Raw genomic sequence first — 26,106 nt, 5'->3', positions numbered from 1 at the left:
TCCACATTATCAAAGTTTGCTTTAATTTCTTTAGTCGTGGAGGAAAAAACAATGCTATTATTTATAATCTAATTGAAAATATTAAAAACTAATGACAATGAAATCCTCCTAAAAAAAAAATCTATAAAATAAAATGTTTTTGCCAAAATCAAATAAGCAATTTTTACATACATGTGTCATTTCTATTTTAACATCATTTGAAATGTTTTAACCCTGTCCAGAACACAATGTTAAAATGTAGATCATTTAACCATTTCAATAAATCACAGAGAATAGTCTTTTTCTGGTAAAAGAAACATCAGGCAAAGAAAAAAAAAAGTTCTTAATTTTTTTTAACAAAAACCTTTACAGAAGGACAACCAACAATGTCCTGTTAAGTTTTCCTTTATGATCTCCTGATAGAAAAAGCGCTACAATTAAAATAACATTAAACAAAGCTGAACATTGAATGTAAACTTATCTAGAATACATTAAAATGACATGAAAATCAAATTCTTATAAAATGGTTTCAGCACTTTCAGTCATTACATAACTCCGCTGCTGTCTCACTAAACAATTCCTCCAGCTGAGCTGTTTAGCTATTATGGATTCAATACTCCTTATTTCTCATTGAATCATTCAGGGGGGTCGGTTTCATTTTCTCTTTGGTGGATAAGAGACGCCTGACCTATCTCACCCCAAACAGAGGAAACCAAATGCCAGAGTTCCCCAGGGGGAAAGAAGGAATGGGCACACCTGGACAACAGAATAACACATGACTTGTATTAGTATAAGACTCAGCTATTCTTGTTCTTAGGTTCTTTATTTTGAGTTGTTTTAAGTCACATTTGAAAGCTCTATTGCATGAAGTTTACATCCAGACACATCTCATTAAATAAAGACAGTGAAAGATGTATCATCTGGACGTGTATCCACTCAGACATCTGCCAATAGGAAAATAATTCAGCATGCACTGATGTCAGTATCTGATTGTGCATTTGTTGTGTTACTTCAATTTAACGCTGGCAGCTAGTATGCCAAACTGCTGATTCAGAGAAGAGTTTATTTAATGGGCGGAAGAAGTTATCTGTTGGACAAACTTTTTTCATGGTCAAATGTTTTATTAAATGTAGGAATCTCACATTGTCTCTGGGAGATCAGCAACATGTTGTCTGTAAGTCATGTTCCAGTGAGATTCAAGAAAAGGAACTGACATAAGTGGAAATACTTCCAATCACGTAGCTTATTTGGAAAACACGCTCGAAGGATTACCAAGAAGTAGAAAAATATATTTTAAGAGTAACTCAGGTATAGGTGCATCAACAGAGACAAGAACAAGTCCTAATACTTGCATTTGAAAATAATGGTGTAGATTTTACATTCACTGAGGGAAATGTCTTTAATGTGAGGTTTCTGAGAAGTGATTCATTATTCTGAGCATGCTTACAGACGCATTACAGAGAAAAGATGCAGGTATAAAAGTGAAGAAGTCTAGTCTGTTTTATCTGAATGTACTCACATAATTGTGTTGGGCTCTCACTGTCTTATCCGTCATGCACTCAGTCTGTTTTTATCATGGGTTTTAATCTGTGCGGCTGTGTAATGCACTTTGCAACAGTTATGTACAGCTCATAAGAAATTATTTCCAGATAAATCTGCCTGACCCATTTAATTTTTGCTTCTTCACATTAAACTTTGGAAAGCAGCGTAGTGGAGTGTATGTGTATCAGCACAAATACAATGCAGTGGGGGGAAAAAAGCCTGTTTGGGCAAATGGCACGGCTAACATGTCTAATTTAATTTTTGTCAGCTTCTCAGCACAGAAACGTCTACCAGAGTAAGCAGCAGGAGGGAAATCAATATGCCATCTCTGCATCCATGCACGCAGACTAATCTCATTGAAGGCTTCTCTTTCTCTATGTACATGTGCAGGTTAATGAAGGTCATTGTATAATCCCATTAGAAACAACAGTGTGCACATTGCCTTTGTGTGTACATGAGGGCTTTAGTTATCTTTCAACTTTAAGATTGACATTTTTATCGAGTTTTACTGTAAAATAAAAGCCATTTGACCCATTTAATTATGTAGAATTTCTGATGTTGATCTATTATCTATTTGATAGAGGAAAACAATATTCCCTATGACTGCTAGTTAAGGTTTTTAACTCATTACTTAGTGCAATTTTTATCTCTAAACAAGTAAGCAACGTGTGTGTGTGTGTGTGTGTGTGTGTGTGTGTGTGTGTGTGTGTGTGTGTGTGTGTGTGTGTGTGTGTGTGTGTGTGTGTGGATGAATTTACCCTTGTTCAGGTCGGGGGTGTGCAGGCTCAAGGTCCTCAGGATTGGAGACGGCCTCTCAAAAAAGGGGCGAGCATCCTTTGGCCTGTGCTGCGGCTCTTCTGACATCAGACAGCATGAGTCGACATCAGTGCTGGATAGAGCTGTTTGAGGAGTCAAGGTCCGTGTCTGAGACGAGTGTAACGATTCCTTAACAAAGAAAAAAAACAAATAAGACAATACAATTTCTTGTTTAGTTTTTAAAATGCTCGCTTCAAAAAACACTGAAGTCCACAGAGTCTCCTCATTTCAATTCACGACTCACTTTAAGATCAGCTTTACAGTGAGCTGGACTTGTTTCCATCTGGATCAGATCAGGGGGGGCAAGAGGACTGGAGGTCTTGGTTGAAGGCAAGTTGTTGGTCATGGCCCAATCCAAATCTCCACCGCTGTCCGACTCTTCATGAAGCAGAGCGTTGAATGGGTTGGCTTCTGTAGCCTGAAAAAGAAAATACAATGACACGCTTTCAGTGGTGGTTTTTTTTGTTGTTTTTTTTTACATTTTTGTTGAAATGATTAATCTGCGTTTGCCATTAGCTTCAGTACAAAAGCTACAAAAGGTTGTGTATTTTCATCTTTGTAACAGCAGTAAACTAGTAACCCTAATGTACATGGATATGATTGTTATGATTCCTGTATGACCTGCATCAGAAATATCGAGGAATCTGAAACGAGCTTTACACCCATAAACAAGCTCAACTACATAGGCGAGAGCTAAGCTTGTTTTTCCAGTGTACAACATACGTTAAGGATGAATAAAAACTCACATTTTGATAACCTAAAAGGAATTATTGTGTTTTGCCAGTTTCAAATGTAGTATCGAACTAAAACAAATAAGTGATAATGTGAAATGGTGAAACATTAAGACTAACATTATGCTCGCTCATGTAAACACCGTTTGAATCACATTGTTGTTGAATAGTGTCACGAAAGAATTCACATGATGTCAATTCTTCTTCTTCTCCTTATCGAGATACATACTTGAACACATGAAAGGCTGTAGTGGTTTCTAAGTGAAAAATGTGAGTGTCAGCCGGGCCAACCTGGACGTGAGTGCTGGTCTCTTGGTCTCCAATAAACTCAAGGGCAGGAAGCTCTCCTTCTGTAACCTGTTAGTGACAGTTGCACTATTAATATTCCCCTTCCTGTTTGTTCAGTTAAAGAACACTGCACTCATTTCCATACCAGAGTCACAATCTTGTAATGCAAAAGTCTGAGTTATTGTTTATTGTCCAACACCAAGATGTGACCTTCAGAACAGGGTTGAACCGTATTGGACGACAACCCCCCTTGAATGTGTGTGTGTGTGTGTTCCATTGTGTAGTGTAGCAATGAGCCTGCAGCTCTGACAGTACAGTATGGCTGGTAAGATAAGAGCTATGGGCAGTAGAGAATTAAAGCTTTCTAGCAACAAATAAAAGATCGGATGAGAAAGAGGAGAAGAGACACAAAGTGTGCACTTGCAAGATAAGGAACAAGTGTGAGCTCAAATCTGAGCAGAGCCATTAAACTTTATTTTGGCTGTACTGCTATCCAAAAGATTTGAACACAGAACAGCAGCAGCTATCTCAAATATCTCTTTGCATGCGTGTGCACGCGTTTGTGATAATTACCTTTGGAGACAATGACATGGATTTTTCGAGCTCGCCTGCAGCCTCGGGGGACGCGTTAGTGTCTTCTCCTACCTCTGGCAGGTCAGCCATCCCCTTCCCCAAATAGAGACTCGCTGGGCTGAGATGGGTGCAGAGCTAACAAAAGAAAGGACAAAATACAAGTCTGCACAGAACAACTGCTGTATCGCTGCTCTCAACATCGACCAGAGTTTTCATGATGCCAACTATAATATCTGCCGGTACTCCCTTTGATATGGTCAGTATATGTAATTATTAAATACACTGGCTTAATTGTAAGCTAAATAGTTGTGCCTGCTTTTCTTTGACTTATTATGAAAAAACAGCAGCCAGTCAATCAAACCGAGTATTTCACATGACTGGGGAAGGATTCAGTTTGTGTGTGTGGCTTACAGCAGCACTGGCTGCAGGGCTGCAGGCTGTCCCGTGGCCCTGGCTGATCAGGACGGTGTGGACGTAAACATCATTATCGGTGCGCGTGTCACACAAGTAGATCTGCAGCACATCTCCGGTGTAACCATACAGAGCTCCCACCAGGGCGCGATCGAAACACAGCTTCTTGAAGGACACGATGGCCTCAGCGCTCCAGCTGCCCTGCAGGAGGCAAACCACAAACACTCTTCAGTCTCTCAGATGTGTGATCACGCAACAATTCGTCACCTCTGCAGCTTAGCAGACACAAGATCCGAACTTGAGAGGCTGCGAGGAGGAAAAAAAAAATACAACACAGTTTTACTTTTTTAAAATAGCGTGCACCTTATCATTGTTCTGTTCTTTCTTTTTTCTTAAATTTAATATTCAAACAGATCTAATCATGGCGGGAACCAATTAAACAGTGACATTGATTTTTATAAAAATGCAGGATGAGGGAAGCGCATGAAATTTAACTGTCAGCTCACTAATGCAGGATCTATGCTAGACACATCGGACCACACTGGGATCAAAAGACGTTTGTCAGTGAGTTGTTTCTGTATATCAGTCGTCTTATCAGGTAGAAATCCGACTCACAGTTGATGGTTTAATTCCAGCAAGTGACGAAGGGACAGCTTGTGCTCCAAGGATTGAATAACATGATCTGAGTAAAAGAGATATGAAGTTCAGAGAGGATCCAAAAAACAGGCCAGGATGAACTTAGCAGCAGTTGTGTCGCCCCCTACTTGAGGAACTTGAGGTTGGCAGTCTGTTCCACATTCATCGTGCCGTAGTCCACGTAGTAAACCTCCACCTGAGTGGGGCTGATGATCTCATGGATCACCACACGGTAGAACCACATCCCTGTGGGCGACACGCAGCAGACCTGACCTCGTCGGACAAATCGCTGCGGGAGCCGGTACCGCTCTGATACCTCGGGACATGTGTAAGATCGTCTAGGTGAAACAAGAGGAGAGGAAACACGAGAAACAGAGACTATGTCACCTTCGAAGACAAGCAAAGGAACTCAAGTTTTAAGTAATTATGCTGAAGCACTGAAGAAGTAAATGTGATTTGGAATGTTTTAACTAGACTACCACGAACATGTCCACCACCTCATCTCGATGATCATGTCCTCCAAAGCTCTGGTGCGATCAGGCTCAATGAAGCGTATGTAGAAATCCCAAGGCGACTTGACGTGTTCCACCAGGACCTGGATCAGCTCTCGATCAGCGTGGCGAGTCGGAGGTTGGAGACGCTGACTCTGCACTGCATCCAGGGGCACTGCAGAGCTGCAATGCACCTGAATGGCAGGGTACACCTCAGACACCTGCCGGCAACACAAAAACAAAGGGAGAGTTGTGAGTGCTTCACAGAACTCAGATTCAGTGTTATTTTAAGACACGTGTAATCATGAGTCTGGATTTGGGCTGATTGGAAATGTCAAATGTGGTGACTAAAAAGATGCAGCCCAACCTCTTTGTGTGTCTTGGAATTATTATTGATCTCCAGCTCCTCGTCAGCTGTGATATTTTCATCGTGTTCTTCATGTGTGCCTTCCCAAGGAGACTCTCCACAGCTGAAGTAGAAGCTCCTTGAAGTCAGCTTTTGACCCTTCTCAAAGCTCTCAGTCTCCTTCGACTCTAATAAATGAGAAAAAGACACATCTACTGCTTAGGTGGAAGATATTGTTCACGAATATTACTTTATCATAGACAACTCTCAAAAATGTGTTGTAATAGAAAATGATACAATAAAAATAAAAAATAAACACTGTTAGCAAGAACAACACACTATTATCACAGTCATGTAACGTGTGTTACAATAACACTCACTGGACTTTATATTTATTATCTATACGCAACTTTTGTACATTTTGTTTTTTATTCTCTATATTTGGCTTTTTTTAAATTCTATTTTATATTTCATATATTGGTAATTGCTTCTCATATTTTATTTAAGTACTCATTATTTTAACCTTGTTTTTTCTTTCACACCAAGACAAAGTCCTCGTAAATGTACTTGGCAATAAAAAATGTGATGTTCTGACTCTGAGACTGCTGTCCTAACGAGAAAGGAAGAGGATGGCATGGTAACACAATAACACACTTTCATAATAACCTTTACTTTATAGCACTGTGTGACCACCTTATTAGATAAGTGATTCCACAATTTCTTCAGCAAAATACATCCATAATAAAAGTTATTCATATCACATCTGATGATCAAATCATTTCAGCCTGTATGAAAGCTGGTGACGTGACACAAACTGGATTATTTTCACACACCTGATTGTGAAATATCACTGTCCTGTATGTCCATGACTATCCATTGCTGTCCGCTGTCATGTTTTAGGTGGAAGGTGTCACTCATGGCGCTGACCAGTTCTGTGACACTGACGAAGCCGCTCTGTTGCAACGGCAAGTCTTCGCCAAAAAACTTCTAAGGAGCAAAAAACATCACAGGTTGGATTTACAAAGTTGCAAAAAAAAAAAAGAAAAGGGGAGTACTGTCCTACATTTGCTTCTTTCTTCTATCACTGTAAGAGAAATGGATGACTTCTTCTGCCACTATACGGTTCAGGTACATTTGAGCCAGTAGCTTTTAAGATTTTAAAGACACTAAAAAAAAACAAGAAGCAAAAATAAAAACTAGATTGAATGCCTTCTTCAGCTCTGGGTAACCATGACTAGTTTTCTAAAACACCTGTGACACCATGCATGGGAGAGAAATATTAGAGGACTTCTTGTATTATACCTTGTACTCTTCTGGCAGGTTGTGCACTGACAATCCACCAGGGGTCTGACTTACAACCTGCAGAGTCAAGAACATATGAAAGTAATTACATCACTTGTGACCATACTTCGCAGTCTTCTATCAGCCAAAAATAATCCCTACTATGAAAGCAAAGCATATGTATTGAAAGGCAAGGTTGGTCATTTTCGAAAACTAGCATGATTTTGAAAGTAGCATTCTCTCAGTGCTCCGTCTTCAACCTCCCTCTCCCCTCTGTGCTCCCTCAAAAGCCACGCCCCTCACTCACACGCACAAGAGCAGCAGAGCTCAGCTCAGCTCATGCTTTGATGCATTTGGTAGAGAACTAGCAGGGAGACAGGGAGGCATGCTTGGTCCTTTGAGGCACGTTTTCTTTCTTCCTTTTATCAGAGCACATGAATTATTCATTTCTGTCAGGACCTGGAGACGATTTCAACCAAAATCTTAAAACGAGTATCTGGAGAAAATGACCAACCCTGCTTTTAAGTCATTTAGAGATCAGCCTTTTAAGTAGCATGAGGGTCTGACCTTTCGCAGCTTGTCTTTCAGCTCCTGGCTAATGGTGCCAGCAACTCCATTCTCCATGATTTGTTTGCGAAGGTCCTCTTCAAGCTGGTGTAAAATTTGACATATTTATTTCCTGCAGTTTCTTGATGCATTTTTTGTGATACATAAGTGTATCTTAAATGTATGCTTCCACATGCTATTCAGTAGGTTGCAGGTTCAACACCAGACAGATGAAATGCACACAATGAGTCAACAAAAGCTCCCAATTTGAAATAAACACAAACCTTGAGGACACGTTTCTGAAAGAGCTGACCTTCCTGGCAGAGTTGTGGATCCGTTTCCTGTTCTTTCTCTGCCGCCCGTGGCTTGTTACCGACAGATGTCACATCTTTAATGACAGGACCCAACTAAGTTAAAGTGGGGGACTGGTTTAGAGGACACTGCTTACCTGAGTGAACCCGTACAAAGATATTTTAAAAATGAAAACAACAGAGCCCTTAAAAATGAGGAGCACATCTCTTGCTATCAAATCAAAGAATTTATCTCATGAAAGAACAAGCAAATATCCAAGCAAATTACAAAGAATAGAAAATGTGTAATAATGTAATTGAAACGATGTTTCAAGAAAGTGATATTGTTTAAAGCCTGCCTCAATTTTCTATAAAAACCAACCTGTGGCTACTGTTGGCCTCTGAGTTCTGGTGTTTGGCTCATTCGAGTTCAACTTGCCAGGTGTAGCACATTCTGACTTTATTGGTCCAGTCCTGAAGGGTCTGAGCAGCGACCTGGGGAGCATTTGTTCTCTAAGACTCAGAATCGAGCCCAGCCTGCTCTGCTGGATAACAATCATGTCAGCCGCCATGTCCAGCATCTCTTTAGTGGAGTAGAAGCCGTAGCTCTGGACACGCAGTGGGTGTCCAAAGCAGCGCAGGAAGCAGCCTTCGAGGTCGGACAATCTGAGCGGAGACTGGTTGGGAGTGTTTGGATTAAAAATTGAAACAGGAATATATTCTATGGTGACAGAGTGAAATCATCCCGTTAGAAATACAATCAGATCTATTCATAAAATAATGTCAACGGAACAGTTGGTAAGAACCTCTATTTTATTGTAGGTTCGGAGGGATGATCGACTGTTACACTGCAAAACTCAAGCCCCGTTTACAACTTGTACGATCTTGTGTTTACGGTGAAGCAGCCACAAGTGGACAGCTGTCGGCGCTGGGAGACTACTTGGGACGAGAATCCCAGAATTCTCAGCCTTACTCGCAAATAGACAATCATCTTTATCAACCCTTTAGAAACATCAAGTGAAAACTGTGATGCAGACTCAAAGCAGGGAGAGAGAGCACGAGGGGATTGTATTTTAAAAATGTCTGACGAGGTCATCATGAAATCATCCCGCTTCACCTGACGACAGATTTTACATTTATATAAATGCTATGTGTTACTGGACATTTCCACTGTTAACTAAAGAGCAGAAAGAGAAGACTGGAAAACAGAAACATAATATGAAGGTCCCTTATATGTGCACAATGATCACAGAAAGAGTAGGAGTGTCAAATTATATACAAATAAAAATAAATCTGACCAAATCTTTAAACTGAACAGAGACTAAGCAGCCCTGATAATACACACGTGAACAAATGTGCCCTAAATAACCTATGAATATGGCTTACTACTTCCACTATGCAACTTGCAATCTGCATGTATGCCTAAAATGATGGCAGTGCATGGTCAGATCTCTCAGGTGTAAACAGGGCTACAAGTTAACAGTTTAGATTAGTACTCACATTTTGCTAATTGATTAGTGCTAAAATAATAATCTGACAAGATACTTTCAAGTGATACCTGGGAGAGCAGGATGCGGAGTTGTGCCCTCAGCTGAGGAGGAAGCGCTACAGGAGCACGCCCTCTTCTAGGAAGGACCGCAGACGTGACTGGGTGACTGTAGAGAGAAGAAAAGTAGCTCGAACCTCCATTCCAAACCTTCTTGTTGGTCTTGGCTGTGCGCTGCTTGGCAACAAGCTCTTCAATGTTTCGGGTGGATTCATCACTTACAGCTGCAATGGTGTAAATGTAAACGTTAGATCATCACTTGCAATACAAATGTATTGTAGTGCAAGGCTCATCCTTTACTACTGAAATTAAGCACACATGTAGTTTGAATGGGGGTGTGATGCTCTACCCTTTAGGTATGAACTGCCATCTGGCCTGAAGTTGATTGAAACCACATCAGGCATCTCCTTCACCATATCCATGATGTTTCTGAAGCCCAGGACTTTCAGGGGCATGGGATGTCCCAACATGGCGACATAGTCTCGCCTTAGCCTGTCAGGGTCCAGGCCCATCTTGGATGAAATGAGCAAGGAGCGCACATCCTTCTTCAACTTTGCCAAAACTTCTTCCTGGCTCATCTTGCCTGCTGACATCTACAGAAAGTAAAAAAAAAAAAAAAAACTCAACCAAAGAAGAATTCAGGGAAAATGCCACAAATCTCAAGAGCAACTTAAAACTGCTTGGATACTTATCGTTGCTGCAAAAACTCCTTAAACACCCGTCATTTAAACGGACATGATATTCAAAAAGCATAGGCATGGAGTGCTGCATGGCTGTTGAAAACTATTCTGATAATTAGTCCTTCTGGTGTTCTTCAGTTCAGGGATCCAACTAAGAAGCTTTTAAAAAATGCCTTCAAAGGTCTATATGGCTGAAACATGTTGGCATGTTTTTATGAACTTTTAGCCAAGATGAATTAAAGGCTTTCTATACTTATCCCTCTGAGTGCCTCAGAACTTTTTTAAAAACAAAAAAAACATTATCCTCTGTTTGAGATTAAAAAAAAACCCAAAACAAAACAAAACAATAAAAAGCCATCAGACAAGGTTATGACCTCAAATTGAGACTGTTAAATCTTAACCTGATAACGTCTTTCTTGCTCTGTTAATTTGGCATGTTCTTTCCATTTTTATGTTATTAATTAAACAGGTGCAATGAAACTACAAGAAACGTAGACAATAAAAAAGGGGGTTAAACAGTACAGGCACATTGCATATGGCTTTGGGTTAAATTTAACCTCTAACTTGCGTGCAAGAAGCCCATTCACTGCAGGTTTATTGTCACGTTTGAACAAATTAAACAGTCACGTTTCGTTCTTGTGAAATTGCACCAGAATAATCATTAAACCCAAATTTACCTCAAAGATGTGTTGTGGCCGTGGCGCTTCATTTACCTTCACACCTGTTGCTAGCAGACCACAGTTCGCGAGTCCAGTTTAAAAAGTGGAAAAAAGGAGACAAAGCCCTCAGCCCTCCGTGACCGGGAAACAACCAAATGTTTTTCCAAGTATTTAGTCGAATAAGACGAAGAAGTTTTCAGTACGCGTCGACTCGTAAAGTTAAATTAAATGCAAGACAAACCTCATTGACTCAGCTGCAGCTCTCAAACAAAGATCGTTTATTCGACACGAGGTTGGTTATCTAAGATTTAAAAAAAAATACATTTATGAGATGAACGTTGGACGACGCTCAGATATTTCACACGTGCTGACTTTACAGCGGAATGTGGAAACATCTTAAACCAAGACCCACAGACAGTTTAGAGACAATCAACGCATTTAGATTTATTTAAATATAGCCTATCAAGCAAACAATAACCACTCTTACACAAGTTGTGTGTAGGCCTAAAAATGGCAGTCACATTTCACCTGCCTGTTTAAGAAAACATTTGCCTGGGTTTGGACAAAGTAGACTAAGAACTTCTAAAGAACAAGAATCTGTGGCCTGGGTTGCAGAATAAATAATCTGTGTAATTAGAGAGCCAATGGGGAGCTTGTAAAAGCAGAGTAAAACCGCATCAGCTCTTTGGATATGAAAGGCCTGAGTCAGCACATTCCCCTTAAGGAAGCACTCTGACTCCCTGAGTCCCACTTACATGACTTGTTGTAAATTCTAAATGCTCGAGTTTAAGATAAAGCTTTCTAAATGGAACTGTTTTTTTCTAAAATCAAAAGCAAGACAACAAGACGCACAATTATTTAGGGTTTTAAATGAAAAGATAGAAACCCTATGTGTAAACCAACATAGAAACATGAGTTTGTATGAGTAGAAAGCATAGCCTGGGAATTTTAAGAAAAGTAAATCAGCTCTTGTTTGTGAACCCATGAAGAGAAAAAAGTTTGTTTCTGTGTACCACAAATACAATTTATTCCAACTGTAAAAATCCCCATAAGATTTTAAAGAACAGTCCTTGTGTATGTGACCAACAGATTTTGGAAAAGCCCTTTCCAAAAGTCCATGCGACCCTGCAAGATAAATAATGTGTGTAGACATGGAAATGAAGTTGTAATTTTAGTTCCTTAATCTATATATCTATAATCTATATTTACATAATGTCATTCTTTTAGCTTGTCTTTAATTTCAGTGTTGCTTTGATAAGAGATCAGGAAATACATAACCTGGCGTTATATGAAACAGAGAGGGAGTCAAGTGACACTCCCACTGCAGTCCCACTCCCCACTCCCACACTTTTGACCTCATTCTGATTCGACAGCAACACCGACTACGGCCACACTTCCCCAGCCACTTACGGAACAAAATACAGTAAAGACTCTAAAGTTCAACTTTTCTTTTTGTTTTTTTCTCCAAAAAGGCATCCTTCCTCTAAACCATTAAGCTGAACAGCCATCCATCCTGTGCTCCTTATTGCAGAGTCTCAAGCCAACATGCAGGACTCTTTCAATATCCGTCCCAGTCTTCCACCAAGACCCAAATTGATGCCAAGGAAGGAGAGGGAGAGTGGATCCTCTGCGCCTCGCAGAAGTCACATAGAAAGGCCATCCAAGGATGGCTGGGTCCCCGAGGCGGTATCTTCAAAGAAAGACAGGCTGCAGAAGAGGAAGTCAGAGGCAAATGACATGAAGGTGGAGCAGGAGACTGACCTGAATGTGAAGACTACTGTGGTGGATATAGACAGTGTTAGAGAGGAGGTCAAGGAGGAGAACCTGGGACTCCTGGAAGCAGCAGAGCAGGAGGAGGGTGAGTGAAAGTCTTTAGAAAAGCCTGGAAAACTAAATATGTAAATAAATGATTGAATAAAGGGCAAGACAATTGAGTTTGTTTCATCAATATGTACATACAGTATATGCACGCATAAATACAAGAACATATGCATAAAGGTACATGCATATTTTATTTATTTAAGTATTATCACACACATGCACAGTCACGCATATCAATACTGTATACACGTGCAGATATATATACATGAAATTAATAATAATAAAAAAAGAAAAGAGACTGTGTTTATTTAGAAGTTGTGAAACAAAAAAGGAAACAATTATTTACGGGGTAATGTGGGTCTTTGCAGGACTGAAGAGCAAGAACCTGGGAGTGTTTGAGTGGCTGCTCATGGTCTTTGTCTTGGCTCTGGTTCTCTTCCTTTTTCCTCTTTCCATTTGGTTCTGTGTCAAAGTAAGAATAGCACCAAACACATCACAACAATCTAAGAGGCTGTCACCAGTGTTATCTCTGTAACTATCAAAACGCATTATCTACCTGTTCAACCCTGACAGAAAGAACTTGGCAGTTTTTTTTGTTGCATTCAATTGGCCCCATTAGATTGTCAGTCAGCATGTTCACATGATATCTGCCCTTTCATTCCTTATTAAATGAACTAGATGCAACCAAAACATAAAAAGGTGTACTTATATTTGGAGATTTTTAATTTTGTCATATAAAATTTAGCCCATCATCATTTAGACATGTACTGCCAATATGTTCTTCTTTTTATAAGTGCTGCTTATTTACATCCTGTCAATGTGATTGACAGGTAGTGAGGGAGCATGAGAGGGCTGTCATCTTCAGAATGGGTCATCTACTGAGGGGAAGACCCAGAGGACCAGGTTGTAACCTATTACATTTGATATGTTATGTTCAAAGATGTGCCAGTCTTAAGTAATGTATTCATATGATATCTGCACGATTTCTACAGTTTATTTCTTCTTTAAAAAAATAAAATAAATTAAATGAAGTTTAGAATCCTAACTCCAAAAAACAAACTCTCCTCTCTACAGGCCTTCTTTTCTACCTCCCATTTCTAGACGTTTGTCACAAAGTAGACATCCGACTGAAAATGCTCAAGGTTCCTCTTCATACGGTACAGAACCATGTTGTCCTCTCTGAGTAAAAACTGTTTTAAACTGATTTAGCCGACGGCTGTTTATGCACTTTTCTTTCTTTGAAAAGAAACTGAAACATTTAAGTCCATGAAGACATCAAACTCTCCACTTACTTTAATGAATTAACAATAATTTACACTCCAGTTAGACTTTCTTTCATCAATGTCAAACAGTGCTTTTGTTTTACCATTAACCACAGTCTGACAAAGGTTTGACTGCAGCTGACTGATAATTTTATCTTTTCAGGTGGTGACAAAGGACCTGCTCAGGCCAGAGCTGAGTGCAGTGTGTTATTACCAGATAGAGAACGTAGCTTTGTGCAGCTCTGCTTTATCCAGTCTGACCACAGTGCTGCAGACTCTGGTCCAGGCCGGGGTCAGAGACACTTTTGCCCAACATACACTCAGCCATATCCTGCTACACAGGAGGAGGATCGGACAGCAGATTGAGGCGGTTGTTGACTCTGCAGCATGCCGCTGGGGCATTAGGGTGGAAAGAGTAGACATGTAAGACTGAAGATACAATAATATCTTCATACCTACTACTATGTTTGTAAACGTAAAGGCCAAAGACAAATCAGACCAAGAGAGAAATGATTTGTACAATACAGAGGTGTAAGAGTGTTTTTGAAAAATGTGAAGTTTTTCTCCTAACAGGTAAACAGAAGAGAGCATTGTTGAGCTTTGTAGTAGACTGTGATCATCCTGCTGACCAGGTTTGTTTTGGATTTTCTGTCAGAGATGAGCTCAGTTTTCCAGTGGAGTTACAGCAGAGTCTGGCTGCTGAGGCCGAGGCCAAAAAACAACAGGCCAGAGTGAGTATAGCAGCAGTTATTAACTTAATGTTTATTTTTCTTAAAGCAGCATTTCTCTTCTCCATGTCGGTTGTGTGTCTTTATAAGTTTCCAATAAAATAGCTACTTTAATTGACCTTCATTTTCTTTATATGCTTTTCAAGCAAAACTTAAGAAAGATACAGTAGATAGAAAAAAGGGACAGTAATGCTCAGTTTTTAGAAAGTAAAAAAAAATGTTTCAAGCATCTTTACTCTCACCTCCAGGGAAAAGCAGCAGACGGGGATAGAGATGTCTGGGAGGGGTTCAGGGCTTCCCTCCGTCTCCTCCATCCTGCCTTGGTCCTTCCGCTCCCCACAGATCTCATCAGCATGAGCCCTGACCTCTCATCCCTGCCACCCCCTCCCCCCCCTGCTGTGGAAGGAGAGGGAGTGATGACAGAGCGAGATCCAGAGACAGACTCGCAAATGATGTGACAGGACCTTTTCAGATGAGATTTTGCAAAACCTTTTTATTGTAGTTACTTAATGAATGTGTAGTTCTCAGAACTTGTATTTAAGTACCAGTAAAAAGACACGTTCATAGTGAAATAAAGGTTTCCCTCAGTGCTTTGGAGTCCAGGCAGTCTTTACTGTTTGAAGGGTAATGTTTGCAGAAACTGCTATTTGGAAGGAGAAAATCAAACCTGTTTTATCTTCGCATGCAGTCATAACACAAGTTAAGGCAAACACAGTAGGTCACTCCATTAAAAGTAGGTTACAGTCTATGGGATAGCCAATACTGAAAATATTTTATTCTTGGATGGAGCGGCTAGTAAACAATGCTTCTTCTTCTTCTCTTTTTTAAAATAGTTATGTATAGCATTTTTATAAACTTCTGCGCCACTCCATTAGTTTTCCCTTACTGGTTTTATTGGTGTGACTGTGATAGAGTTCAAACAAAGAGAAATTGCATGAAGCATACATTAAACCCTAAAAGTGATTCAGCCGACTTTAGCTGGACAATCAGCCAAATAGATAGGTGAGTTGTAAGAGTTGTCCTGTCATCGTTTTTTGGTCTTTTTGCTGCTGCTCGATGCTTTGGTTTCAGCTGTGCTCTTCTGTTGAGGAGATAGGGGTGTTGCAGGTTGTGTTGAAGGTGGCGGGGTTTTCTTCCTCTCTGAATTACAAAAAAAAGACATGAACCTCCGTGAACCTTACATGCTGTCACACTGGATTACACTGGTCTTTGTGAGATTATTTTGTGTGATTTGTACCTTCACTACTTTTGGGCTCCAGTCTGGGCTGAGCCTGTAGTTGTCTCTCAAGGTCCTGAATCTTCTTCAACGCTGTCTGCAGGTCTTCCTCGGCCTTCAGGGCTCGCTGCTCGGCACTCTGGCCCTTTAGCTCTGAATCACTGACCAATACAAGAAGAAGACTTTGACATTGATGGTCTGGGTGATATGATAACTATAACTATCCACCTTGGACAAAAAATAGAAATAAAGTAAAAACAGATTTAAAACTCAAATCAATCATTTCATTTAGTGATGAGAACATGAACTTACCGCAGTTCCTGCTGCAGCAATCCTACTGTAGTCAGATCACTAAAAGCTCTTTGGGCATCATCTGTATCTGGAGACATAACCAGCACCTCAGTCTGCTCGACAGAGACAGACAGACAGATGATCAGAGAGACAGACAGGCAGTGAGACACAATGAGGTACTTGGAGTGAGGAAAAGGTTTGTGCTTTAATTGCCTGACCCTATTTAGGTGAACACGGCTCTGTTCCAGCTTTCTACTTGTAATGTGTCCATCATAGCCAATCTGCTTCACCACTGGACTCTCGCAAACAGTGAGCTCCCCCTGCAGGACATCAACAACAATGGTCTTATACTTAAAACCAGTTTTAAACAAGGGTACAATAAGTATTTTGGATGGTTGTCATGTTGTTGTTTTTTTTCTTTATGACACACAACTTTCTAATCTTTATAAATTACTGTCTTTCAGGCAATACTAAATATTTCAACTACTAAGGAATTTGACATTTTAAGACTTTACAGCGGTCACAAACTTGGTAGAAAAAAATCTTTAACCTTGATTATTAACTGTATAAAAAAGGATGTAATTGAGTTTTTTAACTTGTGCAGACCTCTCTCTGTTCTGCTTCAGGCTCCTGTTTGACATCACTATTTGCTTCAGGCTCTGCTGAAACTTCTCCTTTTATCTAAAAACACAAATATACATACAATCCCCATGACTTCAAGCCCTAACCAACCCGTCGAACAACATTATTCTTTTGTCACTTCCAGTCCTCATACATCGCTCATAAATTCCATATTAACATGCACTGTTGTGATCCTGTTCATTTGGTCACTAATGCCAGTTTTACATATTTATGATTATATCTGTCCTGATAATATGTTTGACTCCTCACCACAGTGTTCATGTTGTCTGCTGGAGGAACTGGAGCATCACAGATGGAGGCGGGGTCAGACTGTGTGACAGGCAGCTCCACAGGACCCTTCAAACCTGAGAGCAGGATTTTACAAGTCTCCACCCAATCAGTGCACTCCTTCTGAAGACAGACAACAAACAAACAAAAATGCATGTTGTTTACTTTATACTTACCTTTAACTGCAATTTGGGGTCCCTAGTCTGAGAAACATGCAGCCCTGGTTGCTCACCTGAAGCTTTTTGTATTCATTCATCTCATTTTCACCTCCAGCTTCATGCTGGTTCTGCTGGATATTCGCCTCCAGAATCAACTTGCAAGAACTGGAGTCAAAAACAAGTGTCTCATTTGAGTAGATCCTGGTTAAATATCAGTTATAAAAAAATGGGCGGTAAAAAAAAATTCTGGTACCTGGTCATATATTTGGAAAAATAGTCCAGTCTATCAGCCAGCATGTCAGCATCGTCATCCAATGTCTGCAGTGAGATGTTCATTGTAACATGCTGTTCCTTTGCTTGGTCCTGGTCCCCGCTGTGGTCAGGTACCATGAGAAGCAGCAGATCCAACATCCAGCGGGTCTGAGCCATGTGAATAGAAGTAAGCTGGAAGGAGGAGAAACACCAATACTCAAGAGGGCTCAGTCAAAAAGTTCTAAAAACCATTTTGGTTGAAATCCCATTGGCTCTGGTAAGAGATTTTATATATATATATATATATATATATATATATATATATATATATATATATATATATATATATATATATTTAAGAATTTGAAACAGGAGAGCTAATCCTACTGAACAGTTACAGGGTATCAGTAACTGGAAGGTTGTACAGAGAAAAAAATAACTGAGAAAAAAACAATAAAGCATTAAAGAAGGAGTTACCTGGAAATATGATGGTTAAATGTTAAAGATCCATAAAGGAAATGTGGTTTAGAGCCATGCTGCATAAAAAGCTCAAGAAGTAAAACTGACAGACAGAAGAAAGAGAAGAGGAAAGAGAATACAAGAAGTGGAAAGATTAAAGAAATGCCTTTTTTGAATTTTCAGCAGAACTTCTGGTTTGTACTTACCTCCTGACTGAGTCGCTGGTTCTCACCATCAGTGAAGTTGGACACATTGGATATTAAAGCCTGCACTTTGAGCAGCACATCTTCTGCCACTTTACTGGGTGAACAAACCATGATAGTATAAATACACATGTAGCCTATATTCCTCTTCAAGTCTGATCTACTCGGTAAAGAAACTCAACCCAAATTGTAATCAAATATTATCACAAACAATGAGTAGCATATGTAAAATCTGAAAGAATTCAGTTGTCTAACATAATACAAATTAAGGGCAATCAAACTAGAAAATGGGCCTTTCCTGAATAACATAATAATACGAAATACCTTTCATTACCTATAAAACTTTCTACAAACTTTAAAACAAAATCCTGAAGAAAAGGAGAAGTTTATTTGACTTGCAGTCTCTGTTCTAACTTATTATTTTAAGACATGTTGGCATACAAAGTACAAAGAGCTGAGAGGAGCATTAGTTATGTTCACATAGTCAGGATATTAATGCCATCATATGGACAACTTACAATATGAGGGGTTTATTTGTCTCCTTCTTGTCCTCTGCCTGTACGCCGGTGAAGTGCTTCAAGGCTTCTTCGGCTAAACTCTGCCATTTGTGCAGAGCGTTCTCCAGCTTTGACCAATCAAAGATGGACATCATTTCTGGCCGGTCAATCACTCCACCAAGTTTTGAAACCCATGATTCCATGGAAACCTGAAGTGACTTGATCTGTCCGTGGATCCCTTAAAAGCATGTTATGAATCAGTTTCATCGCTTGATATCCCAGAGTGAGACCCGTTCAATAACAAAGAAAGAGACAGATCTTTAAAGAAATAGGTGTTGTCTCATGAAGCCCTCACCAGTCTCTCCACTGACTTGTGTGTCCAGCTGTTTGAGGAGCTCAGATATATCCTTGTCAAGCTCTCTTAAAGTGTGCTGGTCTTCACTGGCTTCACCGTCAAGGGAAGGGTGTCGTCTGAACAGCTCGAGGCACATATTCAGCCGTCTCTCCTGAACACAGGAAAGCTCACCCAGTGTCTGCTGGCAGTCAAGTAGCTTCTCACCTTGGTAGCATTCACACAGTTGGTTCAGCATCTTCAGGGAAACAGAATACAGAGAAGACTTCAAGAAAACAAGAGAAAAATACTGCATGTTGTTAGACATACTGGAGGAACATAATCTAAACAAACAGACTATTAATCGATTTAAAATAAATGGGGCTTGAAATGTCAACTTTAGCATGTCCTCATTAAGAAAAATACCATGAACATGCCAGCGTTGCTGCACAGAGATGAGATAGATGAGATGAGATGAGGGACAGATAGACAGGACCCAGGACCCATACATGTTAGAGTATGACATAGATGACGCAGAACTCATAATGAGATGGAGAGACTCGATACATAAGATAGATGATAAAGATGAGATACATCAAATAGATAATATCGATGACCATGTTCATGTTCAAGAAACACACACACTTAGTAAGTAAATCTCTTACATTTGACCACTCCTTCAAATAAGCATGGATTTTTTCCAGTGACGTTGTCTCATATTTTGGGTCCGGACAGCTTGAAATAGAGTGACAGCATCTTTAGGTGAACTGACAGGATAGAACATTTCTTTAAAGTGGAAAACATACTGAAGGCTTTTACTCAACATTACAGAATACAAGACTACCATTTGATAATACTTTTTATGAAAACCACATCTATAGTCCATCATGGAGAGCTTTCTGGTGACTATATGGCATTAAGACTACATTTCAAACACACACACACAATACCTGCCAATACATTACTCAAACATTACAGAGGAGATTTGTAATGAATTGTAGGTTAAAGAGCCTTACATATGCTCTAGATTTGTAATTAGCCAGAGGTTGAATGATCACAATAATGATACCCATATATACACACCTTGGTAATCAGCTGTAGTAGGGACTAGTAGTAGGCTTTAAAAGGTTGTCATTAAATGTGTTGACATATGAATGCTTTCATACTATCATCTAAAAATGTTACTGTAATGGAGTGTACTGTTCTTTATTTAATGATGCTTTATAATAATAGATAAAAAACATTGCATAACCTCCTTTGATATTGTAACTTGTCTTTACTTGGTCTGTGCGATGCAGAAGGTGAGCCACTTGTTGATGCCTTGCTGGATGGCAGTGATCTGTTCACACTGAAAGCCCTCGCTCTTCTTCATCTGAGACACCAGAGCAGTCAGCTGCTCCTTCCAATAGTCACATAGCTGTGTTATGAAATTCAGGTCCTCCGTGTCCTACAGCAGGATGGTCACTATCATAGTCAGAGTGCATTTGAACCAGCTATCATGTTCCAAAAGAGTCACGTGTGGCACTTAAAGAGTGTTTTCCATGAGCAGTACATTATGCGATTATATATAGCTGTAAGAACTGCACGGTTACCTTTGATGACAGACAGAGGACGCAGTGCTCTGCTGTTCTTGACCAGCTCTGCTCAGTGATGTGCAGCTGACTGACCAGCTGCAGCTTCTTCACACTGATCACCTGATAAACAAAGAAATATGTACTGAACATTTTAAAAAGAAAGTTTCAAAAACTTTGATGTTGTATCTTTGACAGAAACTGAATTCTTACATCCTGAGGAGGTTAATTTGATGTATGTTTTAAAACATTAAAACCCTTAACATTATATAAAATCTTGCCTATTTAGAAATAGGCAAGATTTGTCATATCATGTGCTTTAACAATTTTGTTTTGTAAACTGGGGCTCCAATAGAGCAGGCTATAACTAAGCAAAGTGAATCAATTACTTATTAAAACAAGGAGGGTCCGGTTAAAGGAATAAATACTTCATGGCTCTCACACCTTGAGGGCGAGGCAAAAGGTGAGCTGGCTCCAGTAGTCTCTTTCCTCAGTCATCTGGAGCAGCTGACCCTCAAGACGACACCTCTGCAGCTCATATAGCTCGTGGTATCCCTGGACCATACTGCGAAAAATCACATGGACCATATGAGAAGAAACACCAATCCACAATTTTCAAACATCTGCTCAATTACCAAAGTGCTGCTGCATTTAATTCCCATGGAAAACATGTCATAAAAACATATATTTTTGATCTCAAATAAAATGTTGCTGGTCTCTAAATTAGACTGCCTTTTGGGAAAGATACAACACTGAGGGCAGAGCAGTGCATCTGCGAAAAATTAGATTTTTCTGTTGGAAAAATGCACAGATAGTTTCTTTAATGTTTAAGCTGGAAAAATGTATCACGAAAACAATTTGACAAACAATGCATCAACTTCATGAAAATGTGACTTTGACAAGATGACAAGTAGTTTGGTTTGGTCTTAAAATGGACCGACTCTGCGCTGGTGTTAGTCTGATCGAGTGCTCCAGCCAGCTGCCGATGAGCGAGCTCCGCCTGCTGGGACACAAAGGAATCATGTTCTTGGATTTTGGAAAGCTCCCTGTGAAGAGGAAGGACCACACATTATTACAAAGACTCACAAATAATGATCTAACACACATCGCTCATACACACACATTTCTAGTTTCTGTTTTGCTTTTCTTTACAAGTTCCTTTAAAAATAAAATCCCTCAGTGGACACATCTAAGCTCTTAACAACACATGCTAATCTCATTCATCAGAACCCGGCAGCCTGAGCCACTGTACGTACATGCTGAGCTGCTGCATGGATATCTTGATGTGGTGGATCTCCTCAGTTAGCCGGCGGTCAAGAGCCCGCTGTGCCACTGCCTCGGTGTGAAGAGCCTTCAGATGCCGTGGGATCCGCTCGATCAGAGACTGATAGCGCTGTCTGGATACACAAATAAAAGAGAAGCAATATTTCCTGAGGGCACCAATGGAAATGTTTTAGGAACATTTCAATTAGTAGTTATCTTTTTTTTTCTTATGTTTAGAATCAACTTGAAGTGACAAAAATGATTTATTTTCACCAAGGCTTATCATTTAGGCTTATCCTCTCCTAATTTGTTGGCTTCAAACCTGAGTTTGGCGAGCAGTTGTCCTCTCTCTGAGCAGCTCACGCTGACCTGTCTGATCAGTTCATGGAAAACAATGTTGTAGATGTTCTGCTCAACCTGCACCAGCTCCAACAATTGCTCCATCTGCAAGACAATTCATTGTACTGTTCTGATATGGAAAGATGGATTTAACTCGTTTAGCCTACCTTGGCAATTTGGCTTCTTCTTCTTTTCTTTTTTTTTTTAAATTGCAAAAATATTAGAATTTCAAGGTTATCACACAAATATTCCTGATCTGTACATTGTGTTTTTGACCAGACAGGTCATAATTGTTATTACTTTGCGTGAATCAGCACTAATGTCAGCCATGAAGGCATAGAGCAGCCTGTGTACTTATACAGGTCAGCTTGTCTTACCTGGGAGATCTCAGTCAGCTCCTCACTCTGCTGATCCACGCCGGCCTTCGCCAGCATGTCGTCCATCATCCTCATCAGCTGGACCACTTCTAGTCTGCCACTGGGTCTCCTGGAAACAGGGGACATAGACACACATTTGCATGAAACATTCAGCTTTTATTTCACCAAGACTTGGTCTCATTGATGGTCCAAGGCTATTAGTCGTGCAATAAGGTGTAGAATAAAATTGCATTTGTTCCTTTTCATGAACTCACAGCGATGGGAAGACCCTGAGCTTCTGATCATCATCCTGCAGCTGAACTGTGAACGCACTGAGACAAAGAAGCAACGCAAGAGTTGATATGAAAAACTAAATTGTGGCTTTCTGGTTAACATGAATGAGTGGATCATTAGAATGAAACAGACTCACTCCTCATAGAGCTCAAGGCTCCGCAGCCCTTTGTTTTTCACAATGTGATATTCTTCTGGTATCAGACTTTCAGTGATGCATACATTCTGAATAACAGAAGGAATTTAAATTACACCTCACACAGTATAATTGTCTCTCAAAGTACATGTTTAAAGACCAAAACAGTTGCATGTTTATCCCTCCAGTAATATCAAAGTGAAGGTATACAGTATTTTGACTCGTCTTGATGAAAAAAGAGACGGAAAAAATCAGCAAATCACTGAATGTTCTTTAAGTTTACTTCATCTGGGTAAGCGCAGCAAAGGAAGGGAAGCCCTTCAGCACTAGGCCAAATAGTAATACTAGAAAAACCAGGTTGGTTAAGGCAACTCACCTGTGTGTCTCCAGTGTTACTCTTGTCAGTCACTGGTGGGAGAGGTTCTGACTTCCTCTGGGTTACAACAGCATCACACAGGAAGGATATGTCCCTGAGTGGACCCAATCAGAACACACAATTAACAAAAACCCCACACACTTTAAACCCTTTAAGGTGTTCTGTGGGTTGCAAAACCTAAACTTCACAACACCTCTTCCTTTGTTATTTCTAGTAGAAATATTATTTTGCACTGTTTCTATATATTAGCTCAATTTTACTGCAAAATCTGAAAGACATCTTGTTTTCAACATCATAGTTTTTGATTATATGTGTTGTACATCTACCTGCCGGCTCCAGTTACAGATGTTGGCTGCTCAAGAAAGTATTTGTATTTCTTGCGACCGAGGGAGTGATGCCAGACGGCATCTGGCCGCCTGATTCCACAGCCCTGCATACAAAGCAATAAAACAATCTTAGCAAAACTGATATCAACAAATAGCCGTCTGCAAAATGAAAGGGGACTGAATGTACCTTGCAGTGTCGATTGTGTGCAGTGTGACCCAGAGTAATCCTGTTACAGACAGTGGAGGAAAGGCTGACCAGCAGTTCATCTGGGATGATCTGGTCGTTGACGGGAGGAAGCTGTGTTTTTCTGATCTCTGCTGGGACTTCACAGTTCAGCTCAGCCACTGAGGGAAAGGAAGTCAAACTCAAACAGCAAAACTAACCTGACAAACCTTTCACTTCTCACAAGAAGACAGAATATTCACGTATGTCTCTCAAAGTCTGACATTTCGATGGAAAAAAATACTGGTAGAAATAACTGGTAGTGGAAAGTATTGACCTCAGAAATATATTTTAAGATGTAAAACAGTAAAATGGTCAGGATACTTTAAACATTTGTGAATTATTTACGCTACATTAAGAACACATTACTCTTTAAAATGACCAATGAAACGTTCAATATGAATGGTTACCATCTTTAAAGTTATTTTGATATAATCTATCGTCCATCATTATGTGTCAAGCTGCAGGGTTTATGGCCTGACTTGTGTTCGTCTCTAATGATCAAACATTATGTCATCACCATAACAGACATTTGTCATCATACTATCAACAGTAATATTGTGGTGGGTGCCGTTGCAGTGTGAGAAACGTTTCCTGCACATAAACTCGTCGTTTGTTTGCTTGTCTTCAAACTGCTCGCCGAGCACTGTAACATGAAGCTAGCGTGGCCTCCCGCACTGACTGTAAAGTAAACATCACCTGTGCTGTTCGGAGCCTGATCCGACCTCGATGAACTCGGTGCCGATCGGGGTCTCATGGACGCAGACATCCTGGACTCACGTTGGAGATGTTACAGTAATGTCTCTGCTAAAGGTGTCTGAAACTTTGATGGAGACATATCGGCGAGAAGGCACTTTAAAAACAATGTCTGTACCCCTCTTCTGTCAGCGTCAACTTCCTGGTTGCGTTGCCAGGGAAACGCTTGGCGCTTTTTTATTAGCACGAGACAGATACTGTCTGTCTTTTGATTGTTATGATATTCAAATGCATGCTATAGTTTTTATATAGATTTATTCAATGTACTCTGTTGTATTACCGTTTTGAATGAGATAATAGTCACATTTCATAAAAAATAATCATGCAAAAAAACCCAAACGCAATTCCTTGGTGTCATAGCTTTGAAGGAGTGAACCCTTATAAAACAATAAAGAATTGATGTACACTTAGTCAATTAGGCCATTCATGGCGTAAATTTTAATAATTTATTTTTTACTTTCACTTTGAAACCTGCACATTTTTTTTATTTAACTCAACTCCCATTCATTTTCCTTAGAGTCCTTCAAAATGAACTCATATTGTTTGATGTTCAGCAACGTTTTCATTTTTACAATTTTACATTAATGCCAATAAAACGTGTTAAATTGAAATTGAATAAAATAGGAGAGGAAATAAATAAATATAGGCCTACATCAAAGAAAAATAAATTCACCATAACAGGATAAATTTGAATAAACCTACTAGTTATAAAAATAGGAATCTATCAAGCTGAGTTTAGATGCATGTGCACCTTGTAAAGTGGATTTGCAAAAGTCACGTGCAAAGTTGGAGCACGAGCAGATCAGAACGCAGTTCGATTAATTTGTCCATTGTCCTCATTGTAACCGCTTCAAATGTGTCTGGTTGGCAGCCAATTTCGGATTACTTCTTAAGCACTTTATTGTCTCTTGACATCACCCAATGCTCCCTCACCAGCCTGCAGCCGAGTACAATGCCCTGACCATGCACATGTCAGGGAAGCTCATTTTCATCAGGATTCTCTTTCCCCTTTTACTTAAAGTCTTCATGTTGGTCTTTCAGTTCATGCTCATAGCTATGTTGAATTCAAGGTAGGCTGTATCTACTCTTGCATTTATAAAAGCAATTATTATAATATTTAAATGTCACTCCCGAAAATTAGTTTCCCCTCTGTTTGAGCATTGTCACTGTAGGCTACTTCTACTTTTTCCCTCCCACTGCTCAGAAATGTAAATGGACTAGAGGAGGAGGAGGGGGGTGTAGCTCCACGCTTACTGCTCTTTTTTTCTGTCTGATTGAGGCTCTTGATGGTGCTCCTGCAGCAGGAGAAGTGTGCATCAAGTGGATCTGTGGTTGACAACAGATGAGCATTCAAATTCAGAAGCACAGAGATCCGTGCATGACGAGACCTCAACACAACGAGCAGGATGATTTCCCGGCACGATTATGGATGTAACACGCTGCTACTATAACTTGAAATTACTTGCGTGGACAATCCTCATCACATCGTTGTTCATGATACATGGTAAGTGATAGTTTTTTGTTTTT

The 26,106-nt window shown here is 39.9% G+C and overlaps 4 protein-coding genes across 9 annotated transcripts in view; 2 read left to right on the top strand and 2 right to left on the bottom strand.

Annotated features, from left to right (window-relative positions):
- Window positions 1-11,688, bottom strand: tdrd5 (tudor domain containing 5). Of its 4 annotated transcripts, XM_079350198.1 has the most exons (19): window positions 11,303-11,688; window positions 11,057-11,116; window positions 9,826-10,069; window positions 9,489-9,700; window positions 8,313-8,607; window positions 7,925-8,028; window positions 7,662-7,745; window positions 7,116-7,172; window positions 6,647-6,800; window positions 5,835-6,001; window positions 5,474-5,688; window positions 5,105-5,314; window positions 4,956-5,022; window positions 4,341-4,541; window positions 3,930-4,064; window positions 3,360-3,425; window positions 2,582-2,755; window positions 2,280-2,466; window positions 1-735 (listed from the first exon to the last, which is right to left on the bottom strand). In XM_079350198.1, exons 3-19 carry the CDS (start codon window positions 10,067-10,069, stop codon window positions 668-670), a joined length of 2,640 nt encoding a protein of 879 aa, XP_079206324.1. In that variant the 5' UTR covers window positions 11,057-11,116; window positions 11,303-11,688; the 3' UTR covers window positions 1-667. The 4 variants fall into 4 exon arrangements, with proteins under 4 accessions (XP_079206324.1, XP_079206325.1, XP_079206323.1 ...); XM_079350199.1 differs by lacking the exon at window positions 11,303-11,688 and having other exon boundaries at window positions 11,057-11,172; XM_079350197.1 differs by lacking the exons at window positions 11,057-11,116; window positions 11,303-11,688 and adding an exon at window positions 10,870-10,958.
- nphs2 (NPHS2 stomatin family member, podocin) lies at window positions 10,670-15,623 on the top strand. Its single transcript, XM_079350201.1, has 8 exons — window positions 10,670-10,748; window positions 12,356-12,673; window positions 13,005-13,108; window positions 13,467-13,539; window positions 13,711-13,793; window positions 14,062-14,321; window positions 14,554-14,629; window positions 14,875-15,623. The coding sequence occupies exons 2-8, from the start codon at window positions 12,361-12,363 to the stop codon at window positions 15,082-15,084; spliced, it is 1,119 nt and encodes a 372-aa protein (XP_079206327.1). The 5' UTR covers window positions 10,670-10,748; window positions 12,356-12,360; the 3' UTR covers window positions 15,085-15,623.
- On the bottom strand, window positions 15,100-24,743 carry axdnd1 (axonemal dynein light chain domain containing 1). Of its 3 annotated transcripts, none has more exons than XM_079350194.1 (25): window positions 24,523-24,743; window positions 23,788-23,945; window positions 23,601-23,704; window positions 23,275-23,368; window positions 22,902-22,987; window positions 22,747-22,803; window positions 22,493-22,601; window positions 22,099-22,220; window positions 21,770-21,910; window positions 21,455-21,559; window positions 20,958-21,078; window positions 20,535-20,636; window positions 20,223-20,389; window positions 19,608-19,677; window positions 18,967-19,228; window positions 18,633-18,849; window positions 18,118-18,211; window positions 17,454-17,644; window positions 17,275-17,365; window positions 17,025-17,165; window positions 16,740-16,814; window positions 16,352-16,453; window positions 16,155-16,246; window positions 15,864-16,003; window positions 15,100-15,766 (listed from the first exon to the last, which is right to left on the bottom strand). In XM_079350194.1, the coding sequence occupies exons 1-25, from the start codon at window positions 24,590-24,592 to the stop codon at window positions 15,651-15,653; spliced, it is 3,027 nt and encodes a 1,008-aa protein (XP_079206320.1). In that variant the 5' UTR covers window positions 24,593-24,743; the 3' UTR covers window positions 15,100-15,650. The 3 variants fall into 3 exon arrangements, with proteins under 3 accessions (XP_079206320.1, XP_079206321.1, XP_079206322.1); XM_079350195.1 differs by having other exon boundaries at window positions 17,025-17,162; XM_079350196.1 differs by having other exon boundaries at window positions 18,967-19,201.
- A 1,123-nt stretch (window positions 24,744-25,866) lies between these two features.
- The window catches only part of crb1 (crumbs cell polarity complex component 1), a 26,266-nt gene continuing 26,026 nt past the window's right edge, over window positions 25,867-26,106 (top strand). The window contains exon 1 of the mRNA XM_079349778.1: window positions 25,867-26,083. Coding sequence (XP_079205904.1) covers window positions 26,005-26,083 — 79 coding nt within the window. The 5' untranslated portion in view covers window positions 25,867-26,004. The remainder of the gene's footprint in view (window positions 26,084-26,106) is intronic.

The sequence above is a fragment of the Symphodus melops genome (assembly GCF_947650265.1).
Source record: "Symphodus melops genome assembly, chromosome: 8".
NCBI classification, from domain to species: Eukaryota; Metazoa; Chordata; class Actinopteri; order Labriformes; family Labridae; genus Symphodus; species Symphodus melops.
Note: the sequence above shows the minus strand (reverse complement) of the source record. Positions and strands in the feature narration are given on the sequence as shown.

Excerpts from the sequence above, each read along its gene's own strand:
- tdrd5 (XM_079350198.1), bottom strand. The coding sequence starts at position 10,069 with ATGTCAGCAGGCAAGATGAGCCAGGAAGAAGTTTTGGCAAAGTTGAAG. Across the intron at positions 9,701-9,825 it reads TGGCAGTTCATACCTAAAGG|CTGTAAGTGATGAATCCACC; the intron begins GTAGAGCATCAC and ends ACACCATTGCAG. Across the intron at positions 5,315-5,473 it reads GACATGATCATCGAGATGAG|ACGATCTTACACATGTCCCG; the intron begins GTGGTGGACATG and ends TGTTTCACCTAG.
- nphs2 (XM_079350201.1), top strand. The coding sequence starts at position 12,361 with ATGCAGGACTCTTTCAATATCCGTCCCAGTCTTCCACCAAGACCCAAA. Across the intron at positions 13,109-13,466 it reads CCATTTGGTTCTGTGTCAAA|GTAGTGAGGGAGCATGAGAG; the intron begins GTAAGAATAGCA and ends TGTGATTGACAG. Across the intron at positions 14,322-14,553 it reads AGGGTGGAAAGAGTAGACAT|AGATGAGCTCAGTTTTCCAG; the intron begins GTAAGACTGAAG and ends ATTTTCTGTCAG.
- axdnd1 (XM_079350194.1), bottom strand. The coding sequence starts at position 24,592 with ATGTCTGCGTCCATGAGACCCCGATCGGCACCGAGTTCATCGAGGTCG. Across the intron at positions 17,645-18,117 it reads ACCAGCGACTCAGTCAGGAG|CTTACTTCTATTCACATGGC; the intron begins GTAAGTACAAAC and ends TCCTCCTTCCAG. Across the intron at positions 16,004-16,154 it reads TTGCTGCAGCAGGAACTGCG|TGATTCAGAGCTAAAGGGCC; the intron begins GTAAGTTCATGT and ends TGTATTGGTCAG.